Raw genomic sequence first — 17,007 nt, 5'->3', positions numbered from 1 at the left:
AAGTCTATAAATAAGATTATTAAAATTATATAAAGCTCTGTTTTAAAAAATCAATGAGAATTTAATCTGTTAACATACTTGTGAGGTGATTCCCTCTGTCTTCTTGAACAAATATATATATATATTAAACTAGTGGGTAATTTAAATAAACAGCTACATTATGAAATTAAAATCACTTGTTAATCACTTAACAGAATTTTTATCCAGATTCTATTTAGATGATAGGTTAGAATAATCTACATATTTGTCACACGTATTGCAACACTTTCTCAATAATAATGATAATACAATTGTTCTATTGGTAATGATAATGAAATTTCATAGAACTGCTTGCAAAATAAGTGTGAATATTGTATTATTGGAAAAGGAATTGGCAAGCCACTCCAGTATTCTTGCCTGGAGAAGTCCATGGACAGAGGAGCCTGGCAAGTTTTAGTCCTTGGGGTCACAAAGAATTGGACACCACTTAGTGACTATCACTATTGTATTATTAGAATTGCTGTCATAGTTAGTTGACGAATTGAATCCCATAAGATCTAGATGAATTATTTAATGTCAAATGTTCTTTCCTATGCATTTTTAGTGTATGGGTTTAAATGCAATGTCCATGATTTAACATTCTTATCATAATAGAAATATAGCCTTATATTTTGGAATTCTTGTAACAGTTTGCACTTAGGTGGATATATATTATCTAGATAATGCAATATAAGTTTAAAACTATGGGAAAGAGAGATACATTGTAAATATTTATTTACACAGTTTATTGTTTTCTATTTAGTCATCAGTATTAATGGTATTAAATGTCATGTATCAAGGTAGCCTAAGGCAATTTGTCCATATATTCAGCTATTTAAAATAATCAGTCTCAAAAATTAAATTAAAATTCTTTTCTCATTAAAATTTCAAAAAATAAATAGAAAAATTGAGGAAAAATTCAACATAAAATTTAATGAATTTTCAGAAATAAACTAATAGCATATCAATAGGACACAAATAATCAGATATCTAGTTCATGTAACCTAGAACTATTATTTATAAGTAAATAATAAGGACTATTTTAAAATGTGTTAACTTTTGAATATATTGGGCTTTAGAAATAATATCAGTATGTCACAAATTAAGGAACTTTTAATACATTTAAAATAAAGATATCACTATGAATTTCTTGTGATATCACATTGAATTTCCTAGTTGAAACAGACAGTGTATACTAAAGATAACCTGACTTTCTTTCAATTTTGATAGAAAAACATATCTCATTTCAGAGCTTAGGTACATACTCCTAAGTCAAAATTGATTCCTAATTTGTATGACTGAGTAATGAGTCAATAAAATGGGGTATTTTTCAACTTTATTAGAAGCTTTATTTCTGAACTATAGTTTTACTTCTTAAAAAGATGCTTTACTTCTTAAAAAGATGACTTAACATGGCATTATAACTCTCACCAAGAAAATTACCCAAAGTTCCTTAAAAACATGGATTCTTACTTCTCTAATTGTAGAGTATTTTGAAATCTATATACCAGACCATCATTCTAAATATATGAATTCATATTTCTGATAAAGACAGATTACTATACCTATGTGCAGGTATTTTTCGGTTCCCAACAATCAGGATAACATCACAGAGTTGCTGTTGCTTCAAATAACTTTCCATTTTTCTGAATGTTTGCTCAGCATGGTGCACAGCCTGATAAAATTCTTCAGAGCTACCAGAGTCCATATCACTTTGAGGTGTCAGCAAATGGCTAGTTTCTGACAGTCTGCAAACCACACACAAAAAGCACAAAAAGATGGGGTTTATAAAGTGCCACCAATTGTTCAAAACTGCATACAAAGTTTTAGTTTTACATTTAAAATTCTCTTGTTATGTCCATTATTATTAATATGTCAGAAAAATCCATTTGGGGTTAAATGGTTTGTTTTAGGAAGCAATAAATGAATTGTAAATTTTTCTCACCTTAAAGAAATTTAAAAGATAGGTTATCTGTATTTATTAGGAGATAATAAACTTGAAAACAGTGAGAAATGGTAAATTACAAAAATAACCTCCCTAGAATGAATTACTAGGTAAATGTTAACTTAATCAATTTGACATTGAGTTTAACCATTTAGTTATATGTTTCTAAACTACTATTATTGTGAGGTTTTAGTAAATGTTTTATGTAAGTAGGTGATTTTTACTGTGAGAAAATATAAAATGTCATCTGGAAAAAGACTGACAAAAATTTGAAAGTAGATTGTTGATTCACATTCTGTACCCAACTGATTAAACAAAAACATACATGTATAATTATGTAAAAAACTCAGTTCAGTCACTCAGTCATGTCCGACTATTTGCAACCCCATGGACCGCAGCATGCCAGGCCTCCCTGTCCAACACCAACTCCCGGAGTTTACCCAAACTCATGCCCATTGAGTCCGTGATGCCATCCAGCCATCTCATACTCTGTTGTCCCCGTCTCCTCCTGCCCTCAATCTTTCCCAGCATTCAGGGTCTTTTCAAATGAGTCATCTCTTCATATCAGGTGGCCAAATATTGGAGTTTCAGCTTGAACATCAGCCCTACAAATGAATATCCAGGACTGATCTCCTTTATGATAGACAGGTCGGATCTCCTTGCAGTCCAAGGAACTCTCCAGAGTCTTCTCCAACACTACAGTTCAAAAGCATCAATTCTTCAGGGCTCAGCTTTCTTTATAGTCCAACTCTCACATCCATACATGACCAGTGGAAAAACCATAGCCCTGACTAGACTGACCTTTGTTGGCAAAGTAATGTCTTTGCTTTTTAATATGCTGTCTAGGTTGATCATAATTTTCCTTCTAAGGAGTAAGCGTCTTTTAATTTCATGGCTGTAGTCACCATCTGCAGTGATATTGGAGCCCCAAAAAACAAAGTCAGCCACTGTTTCCACTGTTTCCCCATCTATTTGTCATGAAGTGATGGAACCAGATGCCATAATCTTAGTTTTCTGAATGTTGAGCTTTAAGCCAACTTTTTCACTCTCCTCTTTCACTTTCTTCAAGAAGCTCTTTAGTTCTTCACTTTCTGCCATAAGGGTGGTGTCATCTTCATATCTGAGGTTATTGATATTTCTCCCAGAAATCTTGATTCCAGTTTGTGCTTATCGAGCTTTGCTGCTGCTGCTGCTAAGTCGCTTCAGTCGTGTCCAACTCTGTGCGACCCCATAGAGGGCAGCCCACCAGGTTCCCCCATCCCTGGGATTCTCCAGGCAAGAACACTGGAGTGGGCTGCCATTTCCTTTTCCAATGCATGAAAGTGAAAAATGAAAGTGAAGTCGCTCAGTCGTGTCCGACCCTTAGCGACCCCATGGACTGCAGCCCACCAGGCTCCTCCGTCCATGGGATTTTCCAGGCAAGAGTACTGGAGTGGGGTGCCATTGCCTTCTCCGTATCGAGCTTTGGGATTTCACAAAATCCATGATACTTAATTTTGGCTCTTATATCTAATAATATTATAAGCTGTTTCACAATAAAGACATTAAGATACCATGTTTTATATATAGAACACTCTCAATATACATGCATGATAGGACCAGCAGACTCAGTTATGTGTTCTGATAATAAATTCTTAAAACAATTTAAAAATGAAACTGTATTAGATGCATAACACTAATAAGGAAATAAATGACGTATTTCAAGATAGAAAGTTACATGGAGTATTTTACTTCCAGTTACAATGCAATAACTTGTTGCTAATTAAACCCCTCACCAGTAACACCAGAAAACAAGTTACTTAAAATATCAAAATAACTACTGGAATATACTTATAGCTTCTAAGGCAGCTAGTATCTGAAAGAATATGATCCTAGAATAAAGGTAAACTCATGAAAGTCAGCTCAAAATTATACACAACTTTTTCTTTCCTCCTCAAGGTTTCTACCAATTATAAGCAGCATCAAGTAGGAGTCTGAGAACCTAAGAAGCAAATAACATGGCAACTAAGCAGAACTTATGGTGGTACCATGAGGTTTGGTGGAAGAATGGATATTGGCCTCAAAGGTAGTCAGAACTTGAGGGCAAATGTGGGACCATAAGGCAGGAAAGTTCAGGTATGGCAGGAAAGTTCAGGTATGGCCACTATCGTGTGCTGCTTTTCCCTTAGTGGTTATTTGCTGATTCCTAACTTGGAATGTGAAGTCAAGTGGGCCTTAGAAAGCATCACTACGAACAAAGCTAGTGGAGGTGATGGAATTCCAGTTGAGCTATTTCAAATCCTGAAAGATGATGCTGTGAAAGTGCTGCACTCAATATGCAAGCAAATTTGGAAAACTCAGCAGTGGCCACAGGACTGGAAGAGGTCAGTCTTCATTCCAATCCCAAAGAAAGGCACTGCCAAAGAATGCTCAAACTACCACACAATTGCACTCATCTCACATGCTAGTAAAGTCATGCTCAAAATTCTCCAAGCCAGGCTTCAGCAATATGTGAACCGTGAACTTCCAGACGTTCAAGCAGGTTTTAGAAAAGGCAGAGGAACCAGAGATCAAATTGCATACATCCGCTGGATCATGGAGAAAGCAAGGGAGTTCCAGAAAAACATCTATTTCTGCTTCATTGACTATGCCAAAGCCTTTGACTGTGTGGATCACAATAAACTGTGGAACACTCTTAAAGAGAATGGAATCCCAGACCACCTGACCTGCCTCTTGAGAAACCTGTATGCAGGTCAGGAAGCAACAGTCAGAACTGTACATGGAACAACAGACTGGTTCCAAATAGGAAAAGGAGTAAAAGGAGTACGTCAAGGTTGTATATTGTCACCCTGCTTATTTAACTTATATGCAGAGTACATCATGAGGAACGCTGGGCTGGAAGAAGCACAAGCTGGAATCAAGATTCCCGGGAGAAATATCAATAACCTCAGATATGCAGATGACATGGCAGAAAGTGAAGAGGAACTCAAAAGCCTCTTGATGAAAGTGAAAGAGGAGAGTGAAAAGGTTGGCTTGAAGCTCAACATTCAGAAAACGAAGATCATGGCTTCTGGTCCCATCACTTCATGGGAAATAGATGGAAAAACAGTGGAAACAGTGTCAGACTTTATTTTTTTGGGCTCCAAAATCACTGCAGATGCTGATTGCAGCCAGGAAATTAAAAGAGGCTTACTCCTTGGAAAGAAAGTTATGACCGACCTAGATAGCATATTAAAAAGCAGAGACATTACTTTGCCAACCAAGGTCCATCTAGTCAAGGCTATGGTTTTTCCCGTGGTCATGTATGGATGTGAGAGTTGGACTGTGAAGAAAGTTGATCACCGAAGAATTGATGCTTTTGAACTGTGGTGCTGGAGAAGACTCTTGAGAGTCCCTTGGACTGCAAGGAGATCCAACCAGTCCATTCTAAAGGAGATCAATCCTGGGTGTTCATTGGAAGGACTGATGCTGAAGCTGAAACTGCAATACTTTGGCCACCTCATGCGATGTGTTGACTCACTGGAAAAGACTCTGATGCTGGGAGGAACTGTGGGTGGGAGGAGCCGGGACGACAGAGAATGAGATGGCTGGATGGCATCACTGAGTGGCTGGACATGAGTTTGAGTGAACTCCAGGAGTTGGTTATGGACAGGGAGGCCTGGCAGAGAGTCAGACACGACTGAGCGACTGAACTGAACTGAACTGAACTTAATCTGTCGGATCATAGCCTTTCAAGGGACTTGTGATTCATGCCATTAACTACGCACTTTTACTTAGACCCCAAGCTTGGTACTCATGGGAACCCAGACTTTCTAGGATCATGTTTAAGACCTAAGTGAAACTAGTGAGTCTTTGTCATAGCTGTGCCTCCAAACTATATGAAAGTGCTGCTAGCGAGCATGAGGTGTCTAAGAACATAGGTCAGGAATCCAAGTTTGGGAGTACAGTGGGCTTCTTTTGTGGGTAGCACTATATTTTAGCGGACTAGATAAAGCTCTCCAGTGGTTTACTGATGTGGCAATGACTCATCACTTCTACTGCGGTCAGAACTGTACACAGGAATGTCAATGGGCACATGGAAAACTGGTGCTTTCCCTAGTAGTACTAGCTTGGGAAACTTTCTGGGAAACTACTCTGGCAAATCAAGAAAAAGTTGTGGTGGTATGGAACTAGAAATAAATTTTGGATGCCATCAGGTGTACCCCTGGTGCATCTCCATCCCTCCTTGGTGGTAGAACCAGGAGGGATGAGTAAGGCGGCTGTGTCGGTAAGGAACAGACTAAGTCCGACCAGGGAAGGAAAGCTTCAGTGGAAAGTCTGTCTACATCCCCATCTAGAGCAATGAGGGTCGCCTCTGGTAGAAAGAAGCCATGGCTATCGATGCCACATTTTTCTCTCTTACAGATGCGAGCTAGCAGTTCCAGAACCACTCCTTTAAGATGTGTTTCAAAACTGCGACAAGTTCGATTCCCCAAATTTAAAAAAGACACATCTGATCTTTGTGATACTGAGTGGCCACAGTATACTTTGGAAGGCGGGGAATGCTGGCTGGTTGAAGGGTCTCTCAAGGGTCTCTTAATCACGATATGGTTTTACAACTAGACCCGTTCTGTAGAAGACAAGGGAAATGGGTAGAAGTGCCATGTATTGCTCTTTATCTCTCTGTGAGACATGCCAGACTTATGTCCTAAGGGTGCAGACTTGGGTGTGAAACCTTCAGCTCCCTCCTGTCCTCTTACTTTGCCCCTGTATCTGTGGCTCCCAACTGAACAGGCTGAGAATCAGGGCACCCTTCCAGGAGGGGTTGTTTCAGTCTTCGTAAAAATTCAAACAGTACTAATTGTGGTTGAGACTATTTAGAGAATCCAAAAAGTACAGAGAAGCCTTTGTGGAACTAAATTTATGAGCTTACTTGGAGAGATGTAATGTATGTCTTGAGACAGTCACTGACCCCTGACTCAAAAAGCTTGAGTTTGGGGGGAAGCTGCAACTTTTGGAGACGAATGGCTTGAATGTGAGACAAGGGGAAAGAGGGAACATGAAATAGCCCTCCTTCCTACTGGGAGCTAGGCAGTTCCTATAATGGTGCCAGGCTGAGATGATAACATAGTTAAAGGAAGGTGGAATCAGAGCCACTTTGCAGGATGTATTCTTCAAAGACTCAAGTGAGCACATGCTAAGACTTTAAGCTATGTTAAGTTGACTGACGGAACAGGAAGAGAAGGAAACCCCTGGTAAATTCCTAGATAGACTACGAGAGGCTCTCCGCAAGCTTAGTGACATTGATCCCAAAAGTATGGAGAGAAATGTTCTTAAAAGATAGATTTCTCACTCAGTCACCTCCAGATATCTGTTGTAGGTTACAAAAACAGACATTTGGACCAAATCAGTCTTTAAAAAACTGTTACAGCTGACTCAGATGGTATATTATGGTAGAAAATACGAGGAGGAAAATAGGAGGAAAAAGGAAGCAGGCAACCAATAATGGTTGTTAGATCTGCTCTAAAACAGCTTGAGGAAAAATACCCAGAGGAACCAAGGTGAAAAGGGATGGGCTTCTCATTACTGTGGGAAGGCAGGGCATCTCAAGTGGGATTGCCCTCAAGCATCTAAGCCAACCCTAACTCAATATCCAGTCTGCAAAGGACCATATTAGAGAAGAGACTGCCCTCCAAGATGTAGGCCCCAGGGGTCGGACTCTCAAGACAATCCAGATGGAAGATGCCCAGGGGTGCCTACACAAGTTCATATCCTAATTACACCTGAGGAATACTGGTTTTTAATAACTGTGGCAGTGGGGTGGGGAAGGGGAGGGGGGCATGGGCAATCAGTTGATTTTCTTTTGGATGGGCCTTTGGGCAACTTTCTCTGTGCTCACTGAAGCTCCTGGTCCACTTTCTGCCCAATCCACTACTGTAATGGGCTGTATGGATGAGTCAAATGCTATTATTTCAGTCATCCTTTAAGTGGTGACTGGGACTCTGTGCTATTTTCTCACAAATTTCTAATCATGCCAGAGACTCCCTCACCTCTTTTGGGGAGGGATATACTGAACAAGATCCACAACTCTGATTTCACAAATATGGAACCCACTATTTTTAATTGCACAAAATGTAAATCCTACAATGTGGGCTGATGAAAAACTGGGTTGAACACAAAGTACTGTTCCTTATCAAGCTCAAAGACCCTCACCTATTTCCACATCAAAGCAGTATCGATTAAAGCCTGAGTTTAAGGAATGGTTAAAACCCATCATTGAAAATTTAAAGGAACAAGGACTATTAATTCCCTGTAACAGTCCATACAACACTCCTATATGGGGTGTAAAAAAGTCAAATGATAAAGGGAGACTAGGTCAAGATATATGAATAATAAGTGCCTAATGTTTATGCATTATTGTCTGAATTCCTGAATGAAACATATATTTTTCATTCATTTACTTGAAGGATACTTTCTAGAGTTAAACCTATACTAAATCATCCTCTGCCTATGACGTGAAGACAACTGATAGGATTCTTGGCCATTAAGGCTATTTCTTCTTTGGGTTCTGGGTTATGGGGAATTGTATGGTTTCTCACATAAACTTACAACTGAGACTTAGGAAACTGACAAGCTGGCTGGGTCCCCAGAGACTCAAAAAGCTTTTAAGTCTCTTCAAACTGCTACCCTTCACTCTCCAACTTTGAGCTTACCCACAGGATTAGCATTTAGTTACTTACTTAAAAAAGGCTATGGCCACATTAAGTTCAGTTGCTCAGTTGTGTCTGACTCTTTGCGACCCATGAACTGCAGCATGCCAGGCCTCCCTGTCCATCATCAACTCCTGGAGTCTACCCAAACTCACGTCCATCTAGTTGGTGATACCATCCAACCATCTCATTCTCTGTCGTCCCCTTCTCCTCCTGCCCTCAATCTTTCCCACCATCAGGGTCTTTTCCAATGAGTCAGTTCTTCACATGAGGTGGCCAAAGTGTTGGAGTTTCAGCTTCAGCATCAGTCCTTCCAATGAACACCCAGGATTGATCTCCTTTAGGATGGACTGGTTGGATCTCCTTGCAGGCCAAGGGACTCGCAAGAGTCTTCTCCAACACCACAGTTCAAAAACATCAATTCTTCAGCGATTAGCTTTCTTCACAGTCCAACTCTCACATCCATACATGACTACTGGAAAAACCATAGCCTAGACTAGATGGACCTTTGTTGACAAAGTAATGTCTTTGCTTTTTAATATGCTATCTACGTTGGTCATAACTTTCCTTCCAAGGAGTAAGCTCCTTTTAATTTCATGGCTGCAATCACCATCTGCAGTGATTTGGAGACCCCCCAAAATAAAGTCACACATTGTTTCCACTGTTTCCCTATTCATTTGCCATGAAATGATGGGACTGGATGCCATGATCTTAGTTTTCTGAACGTTGAGCTTCAAGCCAACCTTTTCACTCTCCTCTTTCACTTTTATCAAGAGGCTCCTTAGTTCTTCTTCACTTTCTGCTGTAAGGGTTGTGTCTTCTGCATATCTGAGGTTATTGATATTTCTCCCAGCCATCTTGATTCCAGCTTGTGCTTACTCTAGCCCAGCATTTCTCGTGATGCACTCTGCATATAAGTTAAATAAGCAGGGTGACAATATACAGCCTTGACGTACTCCTTTTCCTATTTGGAACCAGTCTTTTGTTCCATGTCCAGTTCTAACTGTTGCTTCCTGACCTGCACACAGGTTTCTCAAGAGGCAAGTCAGGTGGTCTGGTATGCCCATGTCTTTTGGAATTTTCCACAGTTTATTGTGATCCACACAGTCAAAGTCTTTGGCATAGTCAAGGAAGCAGAAATAGATGTTTTACTGGAACTCTCTTGCTTTCTCCATGATCCAGCGAATGTTGGCAATTTGATCTCTGGTGCCTCTGCCTTTTCTAATACCTGCTTGAACATCTGGAAGCTCACAGTTCCCATATTGCTGAAGCCTGGCTTGGAGAATTTTGAGCATGGCTTTGCTAGCGTGTGAGATGAGTGCAATTGTGCGGTAGTTTGAGCATTCTTTGGCATTGCCTTTCTTTGGGATTGGAATGAAAATTGACCTTTACCAGTTCTGTGGCCACTGCTGAGTTTTCCAAATTTGCTGGCATATTGAGTGCAGCACTTTCACAGCATCATCTTTCAGGATTTGAAATAGCCCATCTGAAATTCCATCACCTCCACTAGCTTTGTTGGTAGTGATGCTTCCTAAGGCGCACTTGACTTCACATTCCAGGATGTCTGGCTCTAGGTGAGTGATCACACCATCATGATTATCTGGGTCATGAAGATCTTTTTTGTATCATTCTTCTGTGTATTCTTGCCACGTCTTCTGACTGTGGCCCAGATCATGAATTCCTTATTGCCAAAATCAGCCTTAAATTGAAGAAAGTGGGGAAAACCACTTGCCCATTCAGGTATGACCTAAATCCAATCCCTTATGACTATACAGTGAAAGTGAGAAATACATTTAAGGGACTAGATCTTATAGACAGAGTGCCTAATGAACTATGGACAGAGATTCATGACATTGTACAGGAGACAGGGATTAAGAACATCCTCAAGAAAAAGAAGTGCAAAAAAGCCAAATGGCTGTCTTCAGAGGCCTTACAAATAGCTGTGAAAAGAAGAGAAGAGAAAAGCAAAGGAGAAAAGAAAAGATATACCCATTTGATACACTCTGCATATAAGTTAAATAAACAGGGTGACAATATACAGCTTTGTTGTTGAATGACATATTAAAGGGATTATAAACTATCTTTTTTTGAGGCATTAGTTTCTTGATAAGCTGATGTATGAAACATGTAGTAAAATCAAGACAAATCAACATTTTTTTTTTCCTTAATGAGAGAGAGACTCGTAAACTTACTCAAAATTGTCAAAAGTCAATGTAAGCTGAATAAAAGTTCTAATTACATTGAAAATCTGTTTAATCTTAATGGCAACTTCTTTACCCGCATCTTTTGTAGTGTCAAACTAGAATAATATTAGCATTTTCATGCTAACTTAACATGAGATCATTTGAGGGGAAAAAATATTTGTTAGGAATATTTGGAGCAGAGGTGGAATAAGCCAAGTTGAGTATTCACAGCCAAACAGTGAAATTCTGTTGAATTTGTTCATATACTTCCCTAAAGTTCAGGTATAATTGAAATTAGAAATAATTTTATTCTTTTGTGAAGGGATATATTAGGATTGAGTGTATAAACACTAAATTTCCAAATAAACAATTTTTAAAATGAAACATGCTTATGGGAACATGCATCCCTATTTTTAGTTTGGAAAACAATAGACTCCTTAACTGCATTAAATTCTGTTGTATATAGGGCTATAACTATGATGCAGAAAATATTTTTTCTTTTTTGATCAAGCCCTTTTGGTCCAAAATATTTAGTCTTACAGTAAAGGTGAGAAAATTAATAGATGACATTTACAATATTTTCCTAAACATTTTGACATTGAGAACAAATATCACCAGTCTATCACAATGCTCTTCCCTAAAGGCACAGATATCTTCTAGAGCAGTGTTGCTAAATAAAGGCTTATTATTAGAATCACTGGGAAGCTTTTAAGGTTCCCACGACTCAGGCTGCAATTTTCATGTGTGCTCAGCCGCTAAGTCTTTGTGATCCCATGAACTGTTGCCTCCTGCACCGTGACCAGGGCATCTTTGTCCATATGATTCCCCAGGTAAGAGTACTGGAATGGGATGCCATTTCTTCTTCCAGTATAAACAACTTTTAAGCTGCATCTAAATTTTTTGAAATACTTTTAGCATTAGATCAAAATAAAGATGATCAATTTGAAGAAAATGCCCCATTTACTGCCTCCCTTTAGAGATTCTTATTACATTTAAAACCAACAAAGGATGTGAAAATAAATAAAATGACCTTAATTTGTTTAGCTCTGTTCACCCAAATACATTTATCTTTGAAACAATTTAATTTTTGTTATATGTGTTTATTTTTTAAGGAGAATGACACAAAGGATAACCCCTATTAATATTTCATGGAGCTTGAGCACCACTTTGGAAAGAGTGGTTTTATGTAATCAGCCATTTAAAAGCCAGGGAGTGAGAAAATTGGATATATGGATCAGAAAGAGGAGAGATTGCAGACAGGGAGACTATTGAATTAATAGTAATCAAGGGAGAAAGCTATACAGATCTGGACCAGATAAGATTTAATACAGGGAGTTTTAAGAGAATGATTTGGATTGAGGAGACATAATGAAAATAAAACCTACAAAACCACCTGAAGATCAAGGCCTGTATTTGGGTAAACCCATTTCTAGGTATTAAAGCATATCCAAAAGCTTTTACTCACTGGTACTAGTTTACACATACTTATTATAACTAACCTGGGGTCTACTTTTAAGGCCACTTAATGGCCCATATGTGGTGTATGTGAGAAGTTTTAAACCATTATTCTAAACAGAAATTTATCACCCAGTGATTGGTTAATGGAAATAGAATTCCATAAGTGAGAGGCTGGGAATGGAAAAAGTTTAGAAATGGTGAAACTATTACTTGTATAGATCTGACAGATAGGAAAATGTCAGATCAGAAAATAAAGACTCCCATGACAAATGGGAATATAAAAACATTTGACTAATCAATGAAATAACCTCTGATTCCCTGGTGACTCAGATGGTAAAGAATCTTCCTGCAATGAAGGAGACCCAGGCTCGATCCTCAGGCCAGGAAGATTCCCTGGAGAAGGAACACCCAGTCCAGTGTTCTTGACTGGAGAATTCCACAGACAGAGGAGCATGGGAATGAAATGCTAAGCATCCAAAATTATGTTGCTTAAACTTTTGTCCTGGCCCTTTTTGGATCACAGAAAAGCACTTAGAAGGTTACATTTGGACTGTATAGTAATTGTGTTTTCATTTGAGGATATTAAAATTGATAGCTTTTTATCTTGTCACATTCATGTTTTCCTTGTTTTATTATTATCTTGTTGATGATGTAATGCAATTAATAGCATTAATATTATCTGTTTCAGCATCACATCACTATGTGTATCAACACCTTATAAGATGTATTCAAAATTACCCAATTGCTATTAAGGAAAAAAATATCTCAGTGATAACAGCTTTGTTAAAATATTATAATTGTTTTCCACTTTTCATTTCTCAGATAATTTTATTGTGTGAAATAAAATAATGTGCTGGGTTAAGCAAATTAAAAGTTACTGTACTAGCTAAAATACTGTTAATTAAAAACACTAAATTTGATAATCACTTTGACAATTACATTTATAATTAAAATTACTGCATATAACTTTTACTTTATTACTTTTGCATAGACTTATATTCCAAATATATTCAAATAAGAAAGAAAAGATAGTGAATTTAATGTCTTAGAATATAATTTCTTGCTGTGCAGATTTTGAAAGAGTAATATTACAGTAATCCAGGCCTATGCCCCAACCAGTAACGCTGAAGAAGCCGAAGTTAAGCAGTTCTATGAAGACCTACAAGACCTTTTAGAACTAACACCCAAAAAAGATGTCCTTTTCATTATAGGGGACTGGAATGCAAAAGTAGGAAGTCAAGAAACACCTGGAGTAACAGGCAAATTTGGCCTTGGAGCACGGAATGAAGCAGGGCAAAGGCTAATAGAGTTTTGTCAAGAGAATGCACTGGTCATAGCAAACACCCTCTTCCAACAACACAAGATAAGACTCTACACATGGACATCACCAGATGGTCAACACCGAAATCAGATTGATTATATTCTTTGCAATCAAAGATGGAGAAGCTGTATACAGTTAGCGAAAACAAGACCAGGAGCTGACTGTGGCTCAGATCATGAACTCCTTATTGCGAAATTCAGACTTAAATTGAAGAAAGTAGGGAAAACCACTAGACCATTCAGATATGACCTAAATCAAATTCCTTATGATTATACAGTGGAAGTGAGAAATAGATTTAAGGGACTAGATCTGATTGATAGAGTGCTTGATGAACTCTGGACGGAGGTTTGTGACATTGTACAGGAGACAGGGACCAAGACCATCCCCATGGAAAAGAAATGCAAAAGAGCGAAATGGCTGTCTGAGGAGGCCTTACAAATAGCTGTGAAAAGAAGAGAGGCGAAAAGCAAAGGAGAAAAGGAAAGATATAAGCATCTGAATGCAGAGTTCCAAAGAATAGCAAGGAGAGATAAGAAAGACTTCCTCAGGGATCAATGCAAAGAAATAGAGGAAAACAACAGAATAGGAAAAACAAGAGACCTCTTCAAGAAAATTAGAGATTCCAAGGGAACATTTCATGCAAAGATGGGCTCGATAAAGGACAGAAATGGTATGGACCTAACAGAAGCAGAAGATATTAAGAAGAGGTGGCAGGAATACACAGAAGAACTGTACAAAAAAGATCTTTACGACGAAGATAATCACGATGGTGTGATCACTCACCTGGAACCAGACATCTTGGAATGTGAAGTCAAGTGGGCCTTAGAGAGCATCACTACGAACAAAGCTAGTGGAGGTGATGGAATTCCAATTGAGCTATTTCAAATCCTGAAAGATGATGCTGTGAAAGTGCTGCACTCAATATGCCAGCAGATTTGGAAAACTCAGCAGTGGCCACAGGACTGGAAGAGGTCAGTCTTCATTCCAATCCCAAAGAAAGGCAATGCCAAAGAATGCTCAAACTACCGCACAATTGCACTCATCTCACACGCTAGTAAAGTCATGCTCAAAATTCTCCAAGCCAGGCTTCAGCAATATGTGAACCGTGAACTCCCAGATGTTCAAGCAGGTTTTAGAAAAGGCAGAGGCACCAGAGATCAGATTGCCAACATCCGCTGGATCATGGAGAAAGCAAGAGAGTTCCAGAAAAACATCTATTTCTGCTTCATTGACTATGCCAAAGCCTTTGACTGTGTGGATCACAATAAACTGTGGAACATTCTGAAAGAGATGGGAATCCCAGACCACCTGACCTGCCTCTTGAGAAACCTGTATGCAGGTCAGGAAGCAACAGTCAGAACTGTACATGGAACAACAGACTGGTTCCAAATAGGAAAAGGAGTACGTCAAGGTTGTATATTGTCACCCTGCTTATTTAACTTATATGCAGAGTACATCAGGAGGAACGCTGGGCTGGAAGAAGCACAAGCTGGAATCAAGATTGCCGGGAGAAATATCAATAACCTCAGATATGCAGATGACACTACCCTTATGGCAGAAAGTGAAGAGGAACTCAAAAGCCTCTTGATGAAAGTGAGAGAGGAGAGTGAAAAGGTTGGCTTGAAGCTCAACATTCAGAAAACAAAGATCATGGCATCTGGTCCCATCACTTCATGGGAAATAGATGGAAAAACAGTGGAAATGGTGTCAGACTTTATTTTGGGGGGCTCCAAAATCACTGCAGATGCTGATTGCAGCCATGAAATTAAAAGACGCTTGCTCCTTGGAAGGAAAGTTATGACCAACCTTGATAGTATATTAAAGAACAGAGACATTACTTTTCCAACCAAGGTCCGTCTAGTCAAGGCAATGATTTTTCCCATGGTCATGTATGGATGTGAGAGTTGGACTGTGAAGAAAGCTGATCGTCGAAGAATCGATGCTTTTGAACTGTGGTGTTGGAGAAGACTCTTGAGAGTCCCTTATACTGCAAGGAGATCCAACCAGTCCATTCTAAGGGAGATCAATCCTGGATGTTCATTGGAGGGACTGATGCTAAAGCTGAAACTGCAATACTTTGGCCACCTCATGCGACGAGTTGACTCACTGGAAAAGACTCTGATGCTGGGAAAGGTTGGGGGCGGGAGGAGAAGGGGACGACAGAGAATGAGATGGTTGGATGGCATCACCGACTCTGTGGACATGAGTTTGAGTGTACTCCGGGAGTTGGTGATGGACAGGGAGGCCTGGCATGCTGTGATTCATGGGGTCGCGGAGAGTCGGACACGACTGAGCTACTGAACTGAACTGAACTGAACTGAATAATGTGATTCCAAAATTCTTTGAAGGTAAGAGGCTTATCTATGCTTATGGAGAAGGAAATGGCAACCCATTCCAGTACTCTTGCCTAGATAATTTCATGGACAGAGGAGCCTGGTGGGCTGCTGTCCATGGGGTAGTACAGAGTCGGACATGACTGAACCGACTTAGCATGCATGCATGCCTGCATGCATCAATGCTTTAATGTATCTGCAATGTATCTTCCTGAAGAAGTTACAAAATTTATTACTAAATCTATATATCATATAATGTCCTATGCAATTTTCAATTTTTTTGAGAAAATCAAACCAGAGAAATATCGTACATACAGATATATCAAATAACTGAAGCTAGAAATTCAGTTGAGCTCATTTTTCTCAAACATGGGAAATAAAAGTATTGATGTCTATGCTATGGAAAAATATGTGTCTATCCTGCAGAATAATGCAAAATGCTAACACACGCACTAACACAACTGTACAAAAGTGACTTTAAGAATACATATAAATTAAATTAGAAAAGACTCTGATGCTGGGAGAGATTGGGGGCGGGAGGAGAAGGGGACGACAGAGAATGAGATGGCTGGATGGCATCACCGACTCTGTGGACATGAGTTTGAGTGTACTCCGGGAGTTGGTGATGGACAGGGAGGCCTGGCGTGCTGTGATTCATGGGGTCGCAGAGAGCCGGACACGACTGAGCGACTGAACTGAACTGAACTGAAGTCTGTTTACTTCAGTTCAGTTCAGTCGCTCAGTCGTTTGCGACCCCATGAATCACAGCACGCCAGGCCTCCCTGTCCATCACCAACTCCCGGAGTACACTCAAACTCATGTCCACAGAGTCGGTGATGCCATCCAGCCATCTCATTCTCTGTCGTCCCCTTCTCCTCCCGCCCCCAATCTCTCCCAGCATCAGAGTCTTTTCCAGTGAGTCAACTCGTTGCGTGAGGTGACCAAAGTATTGCGCAGACTTAGGACAAGATAAATATTTATTTCCAAATAAATAACCAAAATGATTTCATTAATTTAGAATACAAATTCTGAACAGAATTTGAGAATTACAGACTTTGCCTGAGCAACAGTAAAAAATACA

General features: G+C 39.3%; 1 protein-coding gene across 2 annotated transcripts in view; it reads right to left on the bottom strand.

Annotated features, from left to right (window-relative positions):
• The window catches only part of KLHL1 (kelch like family member 1), a 525,596-nt gene that overhangs the window by 330,187 nt on the left and 178,402 nt on the right, over positions 1-17,007 (bottom strand). Inside the window, exon 2 of one of the 2 annotated variants that reach the window (XM_055426442.2) lies at positions 1,584-1,766. The exons of the other annotated variant lie outside the window; for it this stretch is intronic. Coding sequence (XP_055282417.2) covers positions 1,584-1,766 — 183 coding nt within the window. The remainder of the gene's footprint in view (positions 1-1,583; positions 1,767-17,007) is intronic. 2 annotated transcript variants of the gene reach the window in all.

Source organism: Moschus berezovskii, chromosome 13 (genome assembly GCF_049115385.1).
Source record: "Moschus berezovskii isolate FMDL1 chromosome 13, NW_MosBer_1.0, whole genome shotgun sequence".
Lineage (NCBI taxonomy): Eukaryota > Metazoa > Chordata > Mammalia > Artiodactyla > Moschidae > Moschus > Moschus berezovskii.
Note: the sequence above shows the minus strand (reverse complement) of the source record. Positions and strands in the feature narration are given on the sequence as shown.